The 23,370-nt window shown below is 39.6% G+C and overlaps 1 protein-coding gene across 2 annotated transcripts in view; it reads right to left on the reverse strand.

Moving 5' to 3' along the window:
* ube2f (ubiquitin-conjugating enzyme E2F (putative)) overlaps positions 1-23,370 on the reverse strand; it is a 59,719-nt gene that overhangs the window by 29,627 nt on the left and 6,722 nt on the right. For both annotated transcript variants that reach the window (XM_050049047.1, XM_050049046.1), the window contains exons 4-7: positions 21,078-21,143; positions 8,818-8,885; positions 2,558-2,628; positions 2,148-2,205 (exon numbers count right to left, since the gene is read on the reverse strand). In XM_050049047.1, coding sequence (XP_049905004.1) covers positions 2,148-2,205; positions 2,558-2,628; positions 8,818-8,885; positions 21,078-21,143 — 263 coding nt within the window. The remainder of the gene's footprint in view (positions 1-2,147; positions 2,206-2,557; positions 2,629-8,817; positions 8,886-21,077; positions 21,144-23,370) is intronic.

A 23,370-nucleotide genomic window follows, 5' to 3' on the forward strand; every position in this document is an offset into this window, starting at 1 on the left:
TCAGGGAGAGCCTGAATATAGTGCAAAATTAAAAAAAAGATATCATGGATGCATTATGACCATTATCATGGCCAACTAATATCATTTTAAATGATAATCTTGTCATATTGCCCAAACCTAGAGGACCCTAAAGACTTATAAATCTGGAGGTAGGAGGGCTATCCAATGCCTCTGAAAAAAATCCCTGCCCCTCCACTTCTAAAAGGCAACTGCATACATGCATACATTTACACATTTACATAAAGACGCATATCCCAGCCTTGTGTCCCTGTAGAGAGGCACAGGTAGGGGTGGATTGGATCAGAATGTTTAAGTCAGAATTAAGCATGGAAGGCAGAGCCTCACCAAACAACTGCATTCAGTTCCACACCGTAGCTACCATCAAACATCATTTTAGTCAAATCTTGAATAGCTATGGCAGAGGGCGACCTTGCTTTAAACTTCAGGAACTGTTTCTAAACAGCTCGCAAAAGTGCTGTATTAAGTGAAGGATAAAGCAAACAAAGTCAAGGCACTCTTTCATATGCAGCTGGAAAGCTTTTCATTATGATGTTTACCTTACATTGGTGAGCAAAAGATTTTTCATTGTGTCCTGCGATGATTCCACAATGTTTTTAACAGCCCTCAGCGGTATTTCTTGCAACTCCATTTTGTTAGTGTGAGATAGTAAAGAAGTGGCTGAATATAGAAAAAGCCTCATCTCAAGGAGTGTGACACTAGGCCTTTCCTAAATTACCAACTGAATGGAGAGCAGGCTTTTACAATATCCATCTATCCAATAGCTCCTAAATTTCTTCAAGATTTGAGCACAATCAGACGGGGTACAAGTCCACAGTCTAATTTGGGCTCAAACTTTTCACTACAGATATAAAATAATTTTGAACCCCTGCAGAGACATGAGTTTATGCATATTCATGGTATTTTCTCTTTATTTGACAAAATGCTTTGACCAACAAATAAGCACTTTCCTTAACAGCTGCTGGATGTCTTGATTAATTCTCTCACATTAACCCTACGTATAAAAGCAATTATAGGATCAACATGCTCCACAAACTGTCAATATAAAACAAAAAAACAAACATTAATTTCCCTGAAGAGTAAATTGGGGTTCTTTTGCTTTTGTCACAACTTGCTCTTGTTTTACTGTTTTATTGTTTTTATTGTTTGTCTTATGTTTTTATTTTTGTACAGCACTTTGTTTCAGCTGTGGTTGTTTTTAAAGTGCTCTATAAATAAAGTTGAGTTGAGAGTTGAGTTGAGAAAGTTTATTTGGACCATTTCTGCGATTGTTGTAAGCAAACCGCATTAATCCGCGTGTCCTTGAATTATCCCAGGGGTGGGGTGCTTCTGTGTTGGTTTTGTATTGTTGTGTATGTTTCATTTTGTCTGATCTGGCTGTGAAGGGTGGGAGGCATGGGTGAAGGACTTTGCTCATGATGATATATTTGTATTGTGTTGTTTGTTTTGGAAGAGAATAAATAGACTAAGTAAAACCATAAAGGAGCGTGCAATGATGTCGGAGTGGAATATTTACAAACTTTAAAATATAACAAAGATCTATTCTAGCCTCTTTTGAATTGTTAATCGCAAGGACTAACAACTACCAAGGGAAATTTTATGAAGTCTGGTCTGCTTTTTTGAAGTACATAAAAAAAGAAACATAAAGGAATGAGGAGATTTGTGCTGCCTGGACGAAAAGATATTCATTTGTTTATCCTATACTTGGAACATTTTTTCTATTCCATTTATTTATTTTGACTAGTGCCCAGATTTGTTCTGTTTCTCAGATACTCTACGCTGTATGTTGATTCATATTGCATTGTTTTGTTTATGTGGTGGATAATTTAATATGAAAAAACTTGGTCTATTCTGCAGAATAGCTGAAGGTGCTATGAATTCTTTTTTACCCTAACTCTGAAAGTAAACATTGTCAAGTAGAGATTGCTGTCACAAGGGGAGTAAGCAAAGTCCTGTTAGTCAATCCCTCAACAAAAATGTAATGAAGACTGATAAAATGAATGCTACACTTGTTTTTTCTGTTCAAGGTTAAAATGTGCACAGTCAAAAATCCCTGAAACAGATTTCTACAATAGAGTAACTTTTTCTTCAACACATGGACATTCTCTTAAATTAATGCATTTATTTACCTTTAATGTTCTAGTGGGAGCCCAGCCTGTGCCATCAATAGAGTGTTCCCGCAATAAGCTGAAATTCAGAAAAAAAGAGGGAGAGAAACACATTTACAATACTGGTATATTTTCTAAGGCACTTTGAGTGAGCTCACCATTGTATGTTTTTGCCCTCGCACAATGCCAGAGGTGTTCCCAAAGGTAACAAACCACTGTTTAAAACATCAACAAACATATAACATTTGAGAATGTGATTGGCTGCGCTGTTAAAAGGTTTGCCCATTAAATTTCAGGGAATGTGGGTGAGGATGGATGTCAAACTATAGGAATACTGTTTAATTGGGTGTTGAGATAATTTTCTTAGCAGGAAGAACAATAATGCAACATAAGACAAAATGCAGCTTGAAAGAAGGTGAAGGCAGTATTACCTCAAACAGATCTCTCCATTCTCTGTGATGTTGGGATGCCATATTCTGGTCAGACATCTCACTTTAGGAGGCTGGAGATAAACATGGAGCAAGAAAGGGGAGAGAGGAAGTGACATGTTTTATTTACGTTATCATTTCATATAATTTTTAAACAAACTTTGACCAATATACACTAGTCAGAGATGATAATACAAGTTTTTGCGGAAGGTGCAAACTGAGACAACTCCATGCTTTTGCTGCTGTGGCAAAATAACGTGTTACTAGCTGAACTTTTTTGTCTTAGATCTTCATTGGTCACCACAGCATCAAGTTTAAGTATTATGGAGTGATGTATATATAAAGACATTTTGCTCCTACTGTAACACAGTTTATTAATTAACACTTAGATTTTCAAATGTACTTTTTAGATTTACATTTAAGGTTTAAACAGCCCTTTTAAAATTAGCATGAATGTTTGCAATCATCATACCAATGAAAGATCCTCAATGACTCTGCAAGGTTACAGTTTCTTTTCTTTGTAGATATTTTGTAAAACACTCTCCAAACTAATTCATCTTCTAACCGCTTCATCCTCTTGAGGGTCGCGGGGGGGCTGGAGCCTATCCCAGCTGACATCGGGCGAGAGGCAGGGTACACCCTGGACAGGTCGCCAGACTATCGCAGGGCTGACACATAGAGACAAACAACCATTCACGCTCACATTCACACCTACGGTCAATTTAGAGTTATCAATTAACCTAGTCCCCAATCTGCATGTCTTTGGACTGTGGGAGGAAGCCGGAGTGCCCGGGGAGAACCCACGCTGACACGGGGAGAACATGCAAACTCCGCACAGAAGGGCTCCCACACCCGGGATCGAACCGGCAACCCTCTTGCTGTGAGGCGACAGTGCTAACCACCACACCACTGTGCCGCCCACTCTCCAAACTAATTTATTTGTATTTTCAGTTATGTGCTAATGCTACTCAAAGCGAATCAATCAAGCCTATTTTGTTCAGTAAGGACACACACGACCCACACACAAATAGAAAAATGGCCAAGAAAATGCAACAAGGCCATACATGTTTTTTTAATTAACTACAGTATTTGCCCCTGGTGTGATGTGGTTAAAAGGTTTTGTGTGTATTTTCCCTTTTTTCTTAGCTTTTGTGAGAGTCAAACAGATCAGCTCACAAAACTTGGACCAGTGTCTACAGATGGTTTATTCAATGATATTGGTCAACATGCTTCTGTGAATCCATGTCCGCATAGAGTCTACACTCCACTGTGTTTTGGACTTTGAATCATTATTTGGGGATTTTATCATTTGCACTTCTTGTATTTATATTTTTCTATTATTGCACTATATGTTTGTATCTAATCTTGTATCCTGTTCTGTACCTGTTTTTTTTACTTTGTTGTTTGTTTCCCGTTTTACACCTGGACCAAGGAAACACAATTTCATTCCCCTATGTACTGTGCTGCACTATTGATGGATAACTATAAAATCTCTCTTTCCTATCTCTTCACTTGTCCAGTTAGATTTGATAAGGCAAACATCCCACACTGTGCCTCTCCATTAACTCAGTTTCCGAGTTTGACCATTTAAAGCCAGTTTACATGCTTCAAAATATCTACACATTTAGAATTAAAAGCATGCGTTGAGTTTTTACTAATCTGAGAAGACATTTGGAAGTAATCTGTCAAGTCAGCCCAGAATGCAATGTCTGAATTGTGTGTCTGCTTGTTCTCATATGTTTTTTTTTTTTACATTACATCTGTTAGCATTAGCCTTGCATACTGCAACAGAAGAAAGAAAAAGGTAGCTGTCATTTTTCTCGACTAATTAAAGTCACATAAGCTGTTGTAAAATAACTATTATCATGTAAATTAAAAGAATCCGATTCTTTCTTCTTTCTTGGTAACACAGAAGCTATAGCAGTGATGGAGGAAAGTAAAAAGCAAGTAAATAATAATAGGAGGTTTCGGGAAAAGCAAGGAAGAAAAGGCTGTACTGACTGCCTCCATACACCACTGCCTCTAAAGTGCAATGTAGTATGTTCCTATTGTTCAAGCAATAACAATGGTTGTTTGCTCCAGTAATACTCACATAGAATAGAAAGCATGAGAACATGACCTTGGTCTTGAAGTCTTTTCACTGGATTCTATTAATGTGAGAAATCATTGAAACTCTCTTCGAAAAATGGCGTTGCCTCTCGATCTCACACCTGCTTACTTGAACCTCACTCACACAATGTGGACTCCCTCTTACTAAGATAAAATCAGCAAGGGTCAGAGTCTAAACTTTCTCCAACAGGACTCCCTGAAATTAGAACCGCTGTCTATGATCAATGAAGTCACCCAAAAATAAAAAACCCAAGACCTATCTTACATTAATTCCCTAAAACACCATGTGTTCAGGTAGCATGCACGCTAATGGATCATGATTTTCGTAAACCTGATGTTTGTCAGGGACGGTCCATGACTAAGAGTACAGTCTATCAACAAAACATCATAAAGGAACAGAAACTGAAGGGTGTTCTCAAGTAACAAGAAACTGCAAACGCCTCTAAAAATGTCCTGCCTTTTTCATGAGACACTGATCAATCTGAAATGTTTGCTCTTTTTTGTTGTTGTTGTTTTTTCAGATGGTTTGTTCTATTGACCTGCCTGGGAACCACATGAATCTGCAAGCTCATGTTAAATTTGCTCTGGCAGATACGTCTGGTCCCCCTCTGCTTTGGACAGGTTTCCAGCAGGCTGACATGGCGGGTCAATCAAAACCATGTATCTAATATGGAACATGTTTGAGATGAAGACCGTAAAGAGGAGCTCCATGGAAGCATTTTCAAAAACAACCAAGATGGCTGCAGCTGATACGGAACTTTCTCTCACTACCGTTATCACATCTGTATTGAGCAAACCAGATGGTATATTTTCCAACAAGAACAACAGTAAACTGCATTTAAAGATTTTCTTAAGAAAAAAGATGTGTTTGCCGATTTTCCGACGGGTTTTGGCAAAAGTTCAACTTATGATATACCAGCTCATCTCTGCACGCTGGAGTCTGTTTGCATTTTTCTGTTGCTCAGGCATTTTTTTTCCCTCATCTGCCCTTGTGTGCTGTGCTTGGCTGGTGCTACAGTGATTTGCCACTACACCGGGCAAACCTAGTCACTGGTCGGTCGCTCAAGGCTATGTCCCATGTTTCGATGCTTTGATTGGTTGCAGGTCTAACCGATTGCATCCAGAAGCATTTTGGTCTATGCCCGTTGATAACTCCTCTTTGAAAATGAACAGAGAGGTTTGATTAATTCACATTTGCAATTTGGTCTGGTGATGTCAGGCTACTGCTGACAGCATCAAGATAGAAATTATTCAAAACAGCTTTTAACAAATAAGGAAACATTTTCTTAATTTAATTCTTTTTTTGTATAGTTAAGGGATATTATTCTCTATAAAAGCTGAAGTGATTCAAACTGTGCACATGTTTTCAGTGATTTTAATTCTGTTTGTCACACATTTTCAATCTCTCCCCAGGTATTAATTACAGCCCAAAATACCTGTCTAGTGGGTCCCTTCCAAATGGACACCTGTTGTTTCTTAGGTTTATCTGGGTCATTGCTGTTAGTGAATTCCAACAGCTCCAAGCACTTTCTGTGCTGTGTAACCGTAGAGCTCAAACATTTTGTTTTTTTGGTTAATCTGATGGATAAAAAACAATTAAAACCACAGTCCTCACCTAAAGCCTGTATGTATGACAGAAAATCAATGAAACGCTGTTCAGAGTCACAGAATGAACCACTGTACTGTGAGCTACAGGAAGATTTCAACCAGGCTGTAGACCGCTTTTGTCAACTGATTTGATGTTGGGGGAGTGTGTTTACTCAGACTCACCTGTAATAAATATTCTTCATAATTACTAGCATAGTAAACGGCATTCATTCCCCTGACTCGCTTTAACAACTGCTGAGCAGTTTAACCCCATTATAGATTTAACATGATTAATACTGATAAGAAACACTTCTTAAAGAGGTGATGAACACTGAGCAATATGACTGGGATTTGTGTGAATATTACCTTACGCCAGATATGACACTGCAATTAATATCCATCTAGATTTGCTAGAAAACTAGATTTTGATTTCACATTTTCAACAGCCAGGTGCAGCTGTCTTTCAACAAGCCAGATGATGATGTCATTGAGTTGGTTCCTCTCTGATGTCCGTCTGCTTGCTTGCCAACAGGAGTTGTTGAAGTAGACTTAGCTAACTTGGTACCGTAAACCGTGTTTTTTTACAGCTAGTGTATAAGATGTTTTGAGTAGAGTCGTGCACAAATGTACGCAAAGTCACATGGCACCCAATGGATGGGACACATGTTGCATTGCTGGTATCCACCTTATTTTCTGTTTTGACAGAAAAACTTGAGTCTGGGATTACTTATATGGATATATAATACTGGGAGAGGAGCCTTGCGAAGCCGTGAGTTGTAAACAGAGTAAGACTTCTGGTTTATTATCTAAGGTGAAGCCAACATCATCAATCAGCTGAACATAATAAGCCGATTCTGTTGCTGAGGAGGGAGCTCTTTGTTTCCAGATTTTACCAAAGAGCCAGCATGATTTTGGTGGTGTCTCCATTTCAAGGATAACAGTCTATTATGTACACCAAGAGGAGAATGGTCGCACCAACGCCAAACCCAACTGCCCCCCCCAGCTATCTAACCTGGACACACATGGGGAAACAGGACAAATTCAAGTGACAGTCAACCCCGACAGTTTTTCTGATGACAAGTCATACTGTTTTTGTTTGTTTGTTTGTTTGTTTTCTTTCCAATGCTTCATGATGCAAAAGATGCTGATATTTGACTTGGCCTCTACAGGTAGGAATGATGTTAATCATGATATAAGGTGGCTTGTGGATGTGACCACCGCTGGGTTAGGCTAATGTTAGCTATGTTAGCTGTGACGTAACAATGTTAAGGTATTGTCGTAGGTGTCTCATGTTGTTGTTGTGGTCGTACAACTTGATGGAGGCAGTAGAAGAACACATATTTGGTGTGGGGAAAGTGATTTCTGTCATTTGTCAACTTGACATTGACTGTAACGTTCACTTTCACTTTCGCTGCTGTTATTCTTCTCCATTGGAACAGGTCTTAACACTATAGCTGGTCTTATTGGCTCAAAATTCATAGGCAATTAATTTTTAACTTTGTCTGTGGTTGTTTATTTCTCATCATAAGTCAAACAAACTCCATCGTTTCAACACATATGTTAAAAAAACATTTACAGTGGTCTGAAGTACTCAGCGCTCATTATAAACAACCAACCAAATGACGTCACCAACTAGCTTGTAGTAACATGGCTGCACTCTGCTGGCGAAAAGATGAAATACAATCTAGTTTTCCAGCTTATCTGGGTGGACAGTAAGTTTGACTGCAGTGTCATATCTTGCTTTAGGTAAAAGTGAAAGGAGCCACAGTCATATTGTTCAATGTTTCATCTCCACTTTAAACTTTCTGTCTGGTCTTACTGCTCTTCCCCAATATCAATCACAGGAGCAATTCTCCACTTGAATGCCACAAGGCCCAACTTTATGAATCCATTAACCTTTCATGATTGAATGTTTATTATTTATCATTCTGTGGCAGGCATCATAAAACTGACACAAATTACTGCATGTAGAGGAAACAATGTGTGTGTGTGGGTGTATGTGTTAAAAGAATTCTACAAAAGACAAAGATATAAGGCATACAGAGACGTGCAGGGCTACATACAGACACCAACAAAAGAAATACACACAAGCACATGCTGGCATGGTGAGATAACGCCCATCTAGCAAAAATGAATAGAAGTACAGACACTAAAGAGGTGAGCAGATTAACTTTAAATCAAAACGGCCAAGTGAAACAAAGTGATGCAGTGTATTGCAGACCCAGAGAATAAGAAAAAACTACACTAGTACCTTGACATTCCTATATGAATTTTAATGGTAGGAGATGTGGTATTGATGCCACTATGCACACATTTTTAGTCAATGCCAGCAGTTGATAATCTGAGGGCTCTACTACTTTAATCTTTGCTTCATGCACAAAACAACAGGACAAAATAGAACACACCACGATTCGACACCAAATCTGGAAGGGTCGTTATTTTAACGGGGGAAAACTGGAGTCTACCTGATAATGCTGAAAACACATAGGCAGGCTCACAGACACACACAGGCAGATACACAAATGCACTTTTTAGACCAAACAATGAGATATAACTGGACTACTCACCACCATGTTATATGCTTCTGGGACATCTATTTCAAACTGAAACTTTCCACTTTGGTAGTAACCCTCATCTGGAAGAAGATGGAGGAGAAAGGTCAGTGGAGAAGGGTTTTTAATAATGAGCATGCATTTAATGACAAACATCAACTCACAAATTCCTGTGAAAGGAGGGACTTTAATCATCATCATACACTGCTGATCAGGATTTAGATATATGTCACCAAATCATCATGACCTTCCACGTGATTGAAAACTTTAAGATCATCTTTAACACAATTATCTCAACCTTTTAAAACATGTTTTACACACACACTCACACAAAAAAAGCAGATTCGTAGATTTTGACTTGAATTTCATGTTCCCACAGCAGGCATTCATTAACAAGAAAGTATCATATTTCTTTCTTTAAAAATAAAAGCAAAAATAATGACCCCTAGGTGTAGGAATAAGACTTCTAGAAGACCATGCTCGGACCAGAAACGACACTGCATTTAAAAGGGGCTGTGTTGCTCAAAGTACTTGTGAGCAGGTTAAATATGATTTATGAGCCAAAACTCTGGTACTAGTGTGATGCTAGTTTCTGAAAACATGATGGTACCCATAATTCTCCAGTACTGTAGGCACCAGGGATGCAATTCTTCCAGACATGACTGGGCAGCATACATACCTTCAAGTGTTCTAGTCTAATGTTCAATGCGGGAGGAATGCTTATCAGCACAGAAGAACAACAACAACACGTGGAAGACAGCAACAAGTGCAACTGCAGTGACAGCTCCACTTATACTCATGGAAAAGAAAAGTGTTCTTCCCTGGCGCCAGCATATTTTGTTAATTCTATGCAAAGAGAGTGCCTCATCTTAACACTTTGCTACAAATGCCAGCAGCCTGACGAGTCAGTGAGCATCTACTCTAGTTGAGGACTGCATGTTTATTTTTTCCTGGTTGCCAAGACTTTAAAAATGTTCTCTTAAAACACAGGGCTGGGTACAACGCTGTGCTCGTCATTGTCACTTTTTACCCAGCCACTGGATCACAGTGGAGGAGGGCTGGGACAAACAGCCCCAGTTACATCTTAAATGTAAGGCTGTTCTCACAAATTGTTCGTATGTTTTTCTATGAAAAGTAATATACCCAAAGTTGTATGCATCCCACAAATTATTTAAGGCTGCAATCATGTGACCAATGCACTGACGGGAGTAAATGAGGCAGCGGTCCCAAGAGGTCTTTGTAAGGAGGCAGATTGAGGTGGTGGATGGGTCACAAAAATCTGGCCTTTCCCTTGGAGTCGCTTGTTCAGAACTATGTGAATTTTTACGTCCTGCCATGATTCTTTTCCTAAACCTAACCACAGTAACTCTACCTGCCTAAGCCCAACCTCTATGACTTTATGTCAATCACATAACTGTACGTTAAGGACGTAACGTCATTCGTGGGGCACTAATTCATAGGATATCATACAAACTGTTGTACATTTTTTGTAGGGTACCATACAAACCGGCCTACGAGAATACGTTGTATATGTCCAGGGGCCGAACAACAATTATGGAAGAGAAATATGTTATATTTCCTCACCCACAAAATCTCATACACCCACAAAGACTAGCACTTTGCTTTCAAGGCCAAACATCAGGGATCAATAATAAAATCTAAATTAAATGAAATGTTTTAAATTTTTAATGTATATCTATTACATGGGATTTATTGTTTCATTTTTTTTTTTACCAAGGTATGGCACGAGTTTTGAAAATTGTGGAATTTTAATGATACTGGTATCTACTACCAAATCATTGATACTGTAACATGCCTAGTCAAATTTGATTAATATCAATCCATCTCTACAATTGCAAGATTAACAATGTGCACGGGCACATGTTTAATTGGCCAAATTCAGTATGCGACCTAATGATGCTAAACTGCGAGCAAAAGCTGAGCCTCATTCAACTATTTGCTGGCTCTCCAGTGCCAACGCATTGATCTCACTGAATTGAAAGAGGTCGTGTCTGAACTCAGAATGACAGCTAAAATCGACCAGCTCGGCCGAGATCAATAAATCTGCGACAGGAGAGTAAATGAGAGGAAGAGTTGAATCTTAGCCGAGGAAGTTTTCTCAGGAGAGCTAAGACCAAATGTGTGACCTTTCAGCCTAACCACATTCTGTAGGTCAAGCATAACACTAGCTTAATCCTCCCTCTCCATCTTGTGATGGCAGACAGTACACACGCACACACACACACACACACACATTTATCGGGGAAGACAAATGTGTAGAGGGCTACACGTACATGCAAGCAGAAAACATGGAAAATATACACACATGACAAATTAGATGTTTCTTAGTCAACTGCGGTAACATTTGTTTGACCAGTTTATATATCCATCTACCTTTCTAAGCTGTCCAATCAATGTAACCTATCTCACCCTCCATCTCTCCATCTCTCCCTACTAGTAGCCTTTAAAGCCAATTACAGGCTTGTTCAGGATCTGTTTGAGAGCCGTCTTTAATTAGTGGAATAACATTTACATTTCTGCTGTGATCTCATGGGGCCACATGGTCAAAAAAGGACAGGCATAAAAACAGCTACAGCACTTTTAGGTATCAGAGTAGGAGAGGGTGTAGAAGACTTGCTGCGGAGCTTGTTAGAGCTCATACAGGTGGACTCATACTCTTAGCAAGTTCTGATAGAACCAAAAGTGAGAGAGAGATTGAGAGGAAAGGAAGGACTTGATAGTATCCAGATTTGCAGATTTTGTCTAAAGTACCTTACCGTGGATCACATACTGAAATACACTTCTACACAGTTATTTGAATGCTGCTTTGACACAGTATCAATAACACTTAAAATCGTGTTTCAGAGGAAAGGGGGTTTTACGCATGCATTCAAAATTGGAATAAAGGCAATCGGCTCACTCGCTCTCAATCTCCACTCCAGTCTTCCACTCAAACACTGAGCAATTGAGATAAAGCCTTTGTAAAAGGGCTACCTCAACCTCACCCAGCTTCCATTCACTGCAACAAAGACAGAGGTACAATTTAATTAGACCGCACAAACAGTCTCCCCTGTATTATAAATGAGAAGAGACGACGGGAGATAAACACTGTGTTATAGAGAGATACGGCTTGAGCAGCTGTCAAGTAGAGAAGAAGATAATTAAAGAAACAGCTACACATCAAAACCAAGGGATGAATGAACAAAAGGGGAAAAGAGCAACAAACTGAAAGACAGAAGGGGGAAAGAAAGAGAGCATCTACTGACTAACAGTAGCAGTCAGAGGTCATGAATAATTCATGAGTGTCTTCAGTACACTGGAACAGTCAGCCTTTACTGTCACAAGACACTGGGCTTGCACACATGCACACTCACACACATACGTACAACCTAACAACTAAACTCCAAATCTTCTGGGAAAATAGACGCTAGAAATAATTTATTAGGGAGCCACAAAGTTCAGGAAGATGCTCGCAAGTTAGTTAATGGAGAGTAGCCCAAAAAAAAAAAGTAAGACCCAAGATTCATATTTACTTCCGGCTGTACATAGAAGTTTGACTCTGTGTAGGGGATGAGTTGCCGTGCATTGTTGCTACTAAACTACGACACTAAACTACTAAAATACTACTAAAATAACCAGGAGGACACAAGCACAACACACATTATTACTCCAGTACCTCCTGATGTATACAGAAAAATCCCCAGAGTCGTATGCTGATTCGTATCAAGTTACCATGGTTACCATAACCACCCCATACACACGGGGGAAATTAGCCTTCATACCCAGAACAATTAGCATTCGTAATTACAGGGCATGATTGGTGTTGACAGATAATTACGGTCTCTGACAGACCTTCGGAAGACACAACCACAACTGTGAGCACAACAAAGACATCTTATCACAAGGAAACACCAACAAATAAGGACCTTTCTGTTTTTTGTGGTCCTGAAAAAAGTCACTGAAGTTAGAAAGTGGTCATGTGATGAGCTTTATTACCTTTTCATTTCCTTTTTTATTTTGCACAGATTTTCAGGTAGAGTGGAGGGTTGGAGGCAGGCGCAAGAAATAAGGTTTGGGAGGGGATATAGGTCCATGTCCCCTGGAAACGATGTGGGTCTTTGCCACAATACTCTCCCGGGATGCCTTTGTTAAATGTATAGTAATTTGTGCCCTATTTAAATCAATTTAATCTTGAGACAAAATCATCAGAGTCAGTGTGAGGGCTTGCTCCTCTTCATCGCCTGTCATGTCTCATCCTTGGCATTAATCTTTAACATATCAGAGAGGGATTGTACTGACCATACTGTCACTGTCTGGTACCATGGGGAGAGCAAAAAGATATACTATCACCACTCCACTCAAAACCAAAGCTATGAAAGTATGGTGATGTTATCCCATTATAGGAAATTCTGCAAGATAAATTATACTGAAAGGCAGCCGGGCTACTGTGAAAAGCTGTTTACTGGGGATGTAACAGTACCAAAACCACACAATATGATATTACCACAATAAAAGTCTATACAATATTTATCATGATATTCAAAAATTAATGGAAATGATGACTTCACAAAATGTCCTGTTTTGGATAATAAATCTGATGTGAGTTTTGGCCATTTTCACGTTGGTTCGGAGCCCATCCCTTGAGAGTCTGTCTCCTTGACTCGTATAGAGTGTGCCAGTAAACCCGGAAGTCCATTAGTGCTTTTAGCACTTCCAGTTCTCTCGTCTAAAAGTCGAAACGTTTTTTGAATGGGATTTTGGTAAAATGCCTCAAATAAGGTCTGTGGTTAACAAAAGCTTAAGCGAGTTTCAGGTTTTGTTCTACGACATAAAACACGTCAGTAAATACCCTACTTGTGAATTTTGAAGCTTTTATGTGTCGTAAAAAAGGCGGTTGCTAACAAGTTGCTCAATACGACTACAAACCCTGTCGGAAACATTAAACGTCATCACCCCCGAACAGGCGAGAGTGCTGGCAGTCCGCCATTACAGTTTCTTATTTAGCTTAAACAGTCCGATCTCCCCATTGTACAATGTTTTTAAAATAAAGCGGCCGAAATCAGTTGAAAGCTTAGTGGCGGTGACGTCAAGAGTCATGCGACCGTGGAGTAGTCATGAAGTCCATTAAAGCNCTTCCGGGTTTTGACGTCAGCCCTGGCACACTCTATATGATTGCGCCCTCTGCTGCTCAAACAGAAACAACACAGTCAGGGCTTGACATTAAGCTTTTAAAAAATATAATAAAATCAAAAGGGATCTGGACAATCATAATTTATCAACATACAAAACATACAATTGGTGATTGTAAGTTAAGCATTATTTATTGCCTGTTTTGCTTGCACGTGGCCAGTTTTAGGTGATTGGAGGAACATTCAAGCCAAAAACAAGATGGTTGCTCATTATTTCATCACGTAATGTGTTTGCAACACTGTCAGGAACACAGCCTCCACTTTGTCAACAGACTCGCCCCAGCCATCATGGACAGCTAATAACAATAATAACTGTTTTCAACACAGAAAAATGGATAAATAAAATCACAGAAGACATTTCATTTCAGATCTATCATTACCGGTTTTCTTTATAAAGTATCCAAAAAGACAGCAGTTCAAGCCTGGATTACAAAGCTTCTGGAAGGGACAGGACTGCAATGGAGCCCTCTTTGGTAAATGTAAATGTCTCACATGCAGGTTTCCAGAGATATTTAACGTCAGTAACATTATGTCGTATGACATTGTCAAACCCAGAGTTATATAGTGCCAAGTATGTCCTTTTTTGTGGTGGTAAGACAGATTCGTGTGCAGCTAAGCTGGCAAAGCTTTGCTTCAGCAATACAGTTCAAAGTTTATTTTTTAGATAACATTACATGCATCACAGTTGTTAATGCATCCCTGCCTGAGGCATTCCACCTGCCTGAACAGAGAGTTTATTTACCCTGGACAAGCTTTAATGGGGAGCTCTGACAATTTTTGACAAGGCAAGATAGTAGAATGCAGCTGTACTACTGAAATAACTATGTAATATCGTAGCAGATTTTGTCACAGTCCGCAAACAGTATTAAGACATTTCTTTCGTGCATTATCGCAAAATTCTAAATATCATTACAAGCCTTCTTTTTACTTATACAGCTGTACTATGACATGACCATGAAGCTATACGTGCAAACACACAACTGTGCAGAGTTGAACTTCCGCTGACCATGTAGCCTCTGCCACTTCTTCTTGGCTGTCCTCCAACAAAAACAGCACCACCCCCAACAAAGCACCAGCAAGCTCCAACAGTGGTAAAATAACTGAAACCCCAATGTGTAGGGTAATTAACTTGTCCAGTATACTATGTAGGCTAAAGATTTATTTGGCCAGTAAAAATTAAAATGATACTGACTGGCTCCAAAAAAGTGGGATTAGTTAAACTTTAAAGACGGATCGGGGACAAACAAAAGGAAAAAACATCTCTAATTTGGGAGTTCACAAAGCCAAACTAATACACTAGTCACACAGAAGCCCAGTATGACAATCTGAGGAACAGCTGAATAGAGGATTGAACTTGATTACTTCTGAGCAAACATGCAAAAAGACAAAAAGTCATCCAAGGTGTTACATATTTAATAGGACTGTAAGATAGGGTCCTCATGGTACAAAGTATTAATAGAGGAAATAACAAACAAAAAAGGTCACTGTCTGTTGAAAAAAAAAAAAAATTGCCATCAATTTTTTCAACACACCATGCCCCCTTGCTGACCCTAAAATACAGCCACTCTTAGGGCCTTTTCACACCTAGGTCGTTTGGTCCGGACTTTTGGACTTTCCAGTTTGGCAGGTGTGAGAACTACCCCTGGACCACGGTCCGGACCAAACGGCCGAAATTTGGTCCGGCCAAAAGAGGTGGTCCCAGTCCGGACCAAACGGAACCATGGTCCAGTCCGTTACTAGTGTGAAAGCATTTTTTTGGATGGTACGGACTTATGGACCATTGACAGGAAATTCTGGTGCGCCAGTTGTTCATTTCCGCCAGGAAAGAAGTCAAGTCCACCATCAAAAATGAGCCGTCTATGGTCACTCACCTCGACACTGGTCGCTCCCGAGTTGGCAGGGCTCTCAACATTGCTAACATTGCTAGCTGTCTCCTCCTCCTCCTTCCTGCGGGCGACGGTGACATCTTCACACAAGGTGTAGATTTATACTTCGTTTTTGTACGAGCCATGAGTATTGTGCTCTACTTTGGTGCTGCAGCTGATAGCAATGCCATAATAGTATGAGTAGCGTGGCAATTATTAGAATCGGTTCGTCCATTTTCGTGAGGTAATGTTTGTAAACATTGAGGGGATTTCTACCCGCCTACTTGACAACACGCTGACGTCAGACTCCCGCCCATTTATAAACCAATCGATGTCAAATATAAGGTGACGCAACCCACGTAGATGAACGTAACTATGTCATGTAAAGTTCTTTAGTCCGCTCACAGAATTGCAAAGTGAATGCAAAACCAAGGGACCAAATGTATACAATGTAACAAAAACACGGACCTTGGTCTGGACTTTCAGGTGTGAAAGCCCAATAGACTTTGCTCATACGCTCAAGTACACACACAATTTGCAGTTCTCTGCAGCAATGTGCATAACAGCACACCAATTATTCATATGCAAATCAAGCAACAACAAAAAAAGTACACATCTGAAACACAGAGACAATATCATCTGCACGTCACATTGCTTTCATTATTGTATTTCCAACAATCAAAACAGTGACATGTGAGAATGTGTTCACCCCAGAGTGTTGCTGCTGTCCCCATTCCTCAGAGACACAGGGGTCTGGGGCAACGGGGTCACGGCACATAGCTGTTGCATGGGAAAAGGGAACTAGACCAAGTCGAGTAACTAAAGAGACATTCCAACTGATCTGAGCTTAAAAAAAAATACATTTTGATAAAATATTTAGATGTAACATGCAGTCTAATAATAAAAAGAAATATAAAACTATATAAAATATCCTGCTCTGAGCCACCCAAATAGCTTCAATTATATCTAGGCAATCTGTTTTTTTTTTCTTAGGTCTTTGAGGTAGATGATTTTAATCTTTCTTTAAATGAAAAACAATGCAGGCAGCCATCTCCAACAGGATGGATATTACACCATATGCCTCCAATAACACAAGAGTGTTGTTGACAAGAAATAATAGCCTTGTTCTGTTTTTGACACATTATGTGAAGCTTTTTTTTTTACACTCATTGACACATGGGCCTTGTTTTTTTCTGAACCACAAGCAGTCACTCAAAAGCTTTACAGCACTACCTGTAGCATGAAAAATTTCATCTAGAGTAAACAGAGCTTCTGTCATTCCCATGGGAAATGCAGAAGATAACAAAACAGAAGAAAACACAAAAGAGGAAAGAGAAAAGAAAAAAGAAAAAGGCACTTATGTAAGCCTTGAGCTATAAATTCTCCACATAAGTCGAGATGATTTTACCTTACACTGGGTTGGATAGAAGAGATATTGGACAACTTGCATCCTGAGGCAAGATGCATCTGTATTTTATATTTTCCTGACCACTTCCCTTGTGGTGCAAATTAAAGCTTCTGTGCATATAATCAACTTCGATTCTGAGAGGAAATCTGATAGCAATAAAGACACAATAAAGTGAGACACCTACGAATTTACCCGATTTGTGATTTTAGAAATTCATTCTTTTGTTTTTTTACTGTCAGCTGCTAGAGAGTGAGGGACAAGAGACAGGTCTACAGAAAAATGTATTCCCAGAAGGTCACACAGAGGCCTTTATAAGGGCTTTTCTATTGGTACTTCTGGCCATCCTGAGTTGAAACATGCCATGTTGATTTGCATTTCGATTCCCAGTTTTAACGTGCCAAGGTGTGTCAAGTCACATCAAAGCACCTCCAAGCAGGTTGCAGTGATGTCAGATGGGCTTCATCACCATTCAGAGATGATTCAGTGTCAACATTCAGTGATAATTCACAATCCATTTCTCCATTCTGTCTCCGTTTTTCAAGCAATAAGCAGTAAATCACAAGCAATATTGCAGCAACCCCCTGAAAATCCATGATGCTAAGTAGCTGGTTACCACAACTGCTGCACAGTGCAATAATAAACCTTTTAAACATCACTGACTTAAGACAAGCACATCATCGGTTAAAGACACACTTTGAAGCAGATAGCCCTGTTGTACGGAGACGCAAATCCCTGCTGCGCTGGACTGACGTGTCAGGTAAAGCCCAGTCAAGCCAAGCCAGCATGTAGAAATGAGCCATATGGCAGCATTTTCACTCACATGCTTACTGACGTGCCCAACAGTACTTTGGATCTAACACTGTACTTTGATAATGTAGTGTAGGTTTGTCTCCAGTGCCCTGGCTGTAGAATAAAAATGATAAACTGTGGCCCTTGTGTTAAAACACCAAATGTATTGCCTAGTTTTTAGTAGAGGGGACACAGAGAGAGTACACAAGTGGAAGAGAACAAAAGAAAAGAGAAAGAAAGCGAGAAAAGTGCAAGTGAAAAGAAGTGAGAAGGGTGCGGGGGAGGTGTGGGTGGAGGAGGGGGGGTGTACGTGAGGAAAGACAGAGGTTCTGAATAATTGAGCAAGTCTTCCTCTAAGAACTCAATCGCCTTATCAACTCCTCTTAAAGAACATGACACCAACCTTGTCTCTAATTGCTGATCTTTGCTTTTCTTTGCAGATTTTGCTTACAAAGACCTTTGTGAAAACCAAGCTGCAGTTACAGTGCTTACTCTGGTGACAGGGAGACGGATGAATCACAGACACGCACATTCACATGCACTTACTTACACTTGCACACATTGACACACAAGGCCTGGGAGAGCTTGAAAATGTTAAATGATATCACCACTTACTAAAACATCAAGATATCACAGCGTTTTAGTTGATAAAAATTGATGCAGTGACTTCAGTCAGTTCTCTTGTAACAAATGTACACAACTAAATACGAAATGCCCCTAAAATGCAGCATTTAATGCTGAATTAAGGCGAACAATTTTGCCAATGTGCCAATGTTTGTAATTCAAATGATTAAAATAAAGAATAAGTAAAAAAGAATCAGAGGAAGCATATAGTGCTATAATTGCTTAACATTAGAGCTGCAAATACCCAATATTTTCATACCTTTTTGTGCTACAAGGTGTTATTATCGGGATTATTACTTTCGGTTATACCTCCAAGTGAAAAGTAAAGTGGTTTATATAATGTGGCTACTTTGTTGTCTTTACACCCTCTTTGATCATCTGAAAACTTGTGCTTTTTGTCACAGTGGTGGCATGTTCCCCATCTGCTGTGCACAGTGTTATAAAAACTGATAGAAACTGATGGAAAATAGGATCCAAGTTTTAATGAACCAGTTATCCTTTTTTTTTTTATCATTTCAGATTAGCCAACAATTCTGCACAATTTTCCCAACATGTGTCAGAGGTCTGAATTTCAATCTGTCGTTTGAAAATATTCGCTCCATGTTTCATTATCCTCAATTATGTGTCCTTCACTTTCTATGACTCACAAAACATATGCAAAGCTATGTTTCTCTCGGTCTCTGGCATGTGTTCTCCTTGAAATGAAAAGGTGACGTTGGTGTAGAGGACAGATAGAAAGTGTAAGACAAATAGGGAGCAGGAAGTGAGAGGTAAGAGAGAGCCTCCAGAGACTTGGGTAATCCCACACCAGTGCGCTCGGTTTGTACATATTCGACAGGTAGCCAATTTTGCTTGGAACACTGCTGAGCAAGCAGATTGGACTTGTGGAATAATGACATCGCTGTGGTAATACCGAAATACAGAGAAGACTGGGGGTGCCATTTCAAGGGGAATACCTAAAGACACACATAGACTTGCTAACATTTGCAGTCTCCCACTTCATCATACACAACATACTCACCCACAACCTGCACACTCAAACCCTGCATATTGTCTGGAAGTAAGATGGTACAAAATCTGAAAAAGGAGTGGACACAGCTGCATGTGCTACCTGGAAGCCGAGGCTCTTTAAAGAAAATCATTTTGCTGAGCACTCCACAGCGTGTCTCATCAGGATGACAATTTGTAGTACCAGTTTTCACATTTGTTATTAGGGATGTCACCGCAATAGGACTTTCAGACTCGACTCAGATTCAATTTGTCATGTGCTTGTGGTTCATGCTTTATCTATGAATATTACTTGCCATATAAAGACTCAACATTATTACTGATGTTTCCAGTAGACCCTATCTATAAATATGAGCCATCTATTTTCACTCCTCTGACCAGTTGGTGCCAGTTCTGCTAACCTGCAGAGCTGCAGCCCCACACTCAAAACACTTACATCTGCCTACATTAGTCTCATGTTATACCTGTGAGACCCACGTTTTAATGTCTTTGTTGATCATCTGATGTGCAAACATCAAATCTACAATCTGTCAGAGAAAGTAAAAGTGTCATAATGGTCATAGTTGAGATATAAAATCCTAGCACACCAGGGAGCATCTCTCCGACATGGCTGCTGAAAGCAGTGTCAGCTGAAAAGTTAATCACACTGGACAGCAGTAGAGAAGGTTGTACTAGCGACAGGTTCAAAAGAAGTTTAGCCGACTTCATTGACAGTCAGCGCTGGAGCTACACTGCCCTGCGCTGCCCTCCGTTTATATTAGTCTTCTCAACTTCCATCACAGTTAGTTTTGTGGTTAGGTCATTTTCAAAACAAGACTTGGTTTGTAAAGTTAACAGCCTGCCATGCTGTGACTCCCGCATTGCTCTATGTACAATGACACAGCTAAAAAAAAGGGGGAGGTTGTTGTTATGTATGTACATTACAAGGTTTTTTATTCTTTTTATTTTCACTATCCTGGTTCAGGTTCCCTGCTAGGTTTGCCCACTCACTTAAAGGATTCTGGGTGTATTTGGTGGGCATTTCTACCTGTTGTATCCTGCATTTTGTGGGGCTTTAATAAGGGGTTAATAATATCACAATCCAAACTGAATCTCTTACACTACACCGGCAAATCTGATCAGTGCTTGCTTTTTATTTCAGATACTGAATTTGACTTAGTCTAACTTAAAACATGTTTAATTATAAAACAACATTAAACTCAGAAGCCACTAAAATAATAACTAAGCAACAGCACTGCTGCAATAAGTGTATACATAACTGGCAAGGGTGGAAGTCAAAATGAAACTAGCTGTGTCTAACTGTTTCTGCATCCCAAGCAGTTGTGAAATTATTCAAGCAGTTATTGGTGTGAGAACAGACAAGGTTACTGAGATCAATGATTATTCTCTTACCAGGAGACACTGCCAGCTGAAAATGATGCAGCTTGTCCTCATCTGGGAAATTGGCTTTGCATGTACCTGAACAACAACAAATGGAGGGGAAGGTTATTAGTTATCATATTACTTGCATTTGTACAAAATAATGGCATTTACATCAATATTATATATCATTTTTTTATCAAATCCCTCCTGAGCTACAGTGTGTTCATTCTGTCCACACAGACTGCAGGATTTATGCCTCGGGACTCCCTGTGGCACCACATTCCCCCCTGGTGTTCAAGGACATGTACTGCGCGTATGACAGTTGACATATGAGAAAGTTTTTTAAATATGTTCATGCGTAAGAAGTTTTATATCAAACATGAAATCAAATCAGTCAATCAATGAATAACTTTCCCTCTTTTACTCTGTGTAAAACCAGCCTCAAGATACACAAGGCTCTTAATGACACATATCGTTAGACTTCTTGTAAGTGGTAATGACTGTAATGGATGTAAAGGAAACATTGAATGAAATGCACTTCAACTACCTTTTAGTCAGGCAGAGCAGATCATCCACTAGGGGCTGCGCGTAAAATACAGCACTTGACAAACAACTGATCATCTTATCACATCTGAAAATTAATTTGTCTTTTTCAAACTTTTCCCACCAAGCTCATAAATCATTTACGCAAACTTGGCTTGAAATTTGTAGAGCATCACATGCCCCAACAATCATCAGACATATCAAATAACATTATACAACAGTACAAAATGTGTGTTTAGGATATGTGTACAAGTCTGTGTGTGGTAATGTTTGGAAGGATGATAATGATAATGATAATGATAATAATGATAATAAATGCTTGAACTACAAGTTCATTCTTAACACATATCATCACGTACGATTTTCCTGTAGTGGAAAAACACTTTGTGTACATGACTCGTGCAGTAGGTCTGTACCACTTGTACATTGTTTTCACACTTGAGAGAAAAATCTTAATATGAGGACAAGTGCATGCTACTTGTCAGTTACTGTTTGTACCGCCAGTGAAAGTGAAAGCCAACCCCAGAATCACTCTCATTTTGGAACAGGCATTTGACCTGGCTATATTTGCGTTTTTGTTTTTCAGTGCTACATCTGCGACTTTTGTAGCTTCCTCTTGGATGAGTGCTGCTCACAGTCTGGCACATATTTGCTACCTTTTTATCAAATCCAAAACTCACCTGCACGCACAGCAAGATAAGAGGAAAACTAGAATTACCACCTTACGGTTGTATGCCTTCACAAACAAGTCAAGTGTAAGTTAAAGTTTACAGCCCTGTCTGTGAAAACATGAATGCTTCACATACATTTCGCCCGGCTGCACAGAAGACCTATACAATCAGCACAGTTTCAAGGTGGACACCCAAGATTTGTGTCACCGATTCAGTATCTGACCAAATGTCTCCCCTTCTGTTCCTGAGATATTATGATGTCACCTTGACCTTTGACCAACCAATTCTAAGAAGTTAACTGTTGAGTCAAAGTGGATGTTTGTGCCAAATAATGAGAAAATTCCATCAAGGCCTCCTTGAGATATTGTGTTCACGAGAATGAGAAAGATGCAAGGCCAAAGAGACCTTTACCTTGACCAATAAAATTCTAATAAGTTTATCATTGAGTGAAGTGGACATTTGCACCAACTTTAAAGAAATTCGCTCAAGGCATTCTTCAGGTATTGTGTTCACGAGAATGGGATGGACGGTCAGAGGGATGGACAGACAACCTGAAAAAATAATAGCTCCAGCCACAGCTATTGCCACTGTAGAGGAACAATAAGAAAATGCAGGCAGAGGGCAGAGGCTCTACAGATAAACAGACACATTTATAGTGGGTCATAAATGATGATGGACAGGGATGACATTTGTCATGAATCCATAAATTGTTTTTCAGGAAAATCCTGCCTAGTATATCTTTAAGAACAACCTCTTCATATGAGTGGTTCTTCCATGAGGCTAATTGTGTCCTTTATGGTGTTTTGACAACACTACTGCTCATTCAGATCCCCTCATACATTTCCCTGAGTTCTTGTCTGCCCGTAAGGGATAATCTATACGTGCCATACAGGATGTCCAGATCCACGGCGCAAAGGCAGGTTTCCATGGAGCACGGTGTTTAAGTCTCATGAAAATCAATATTTTCCACAGGACCATTTTTCATCACTGTTGTTTGTAATAAAGCACGGATCGGATGAGCGTAATAGTCATGAGAACTGTATGGTTTCTTAAACGGTGCAGTGTTTTTCACTCCAGTTTTTCACCATAGTTCCCTAAGGGTGTAGGCC

The sequence above is a fragment of the Epinephelus moara genome, chromosome 7 (genome assembly GCF_006386435.1).
Source record: "Epinephelus moara isolate mb chromosome 7, YSFRI_EMoa_1.0, whole genome shotgun sequence".
NCBI lineage: Eukaryota > Metazoa > Chordata > Actinopteri > Perciformes > Serranidae > Epinephelus > Epinephelus moara.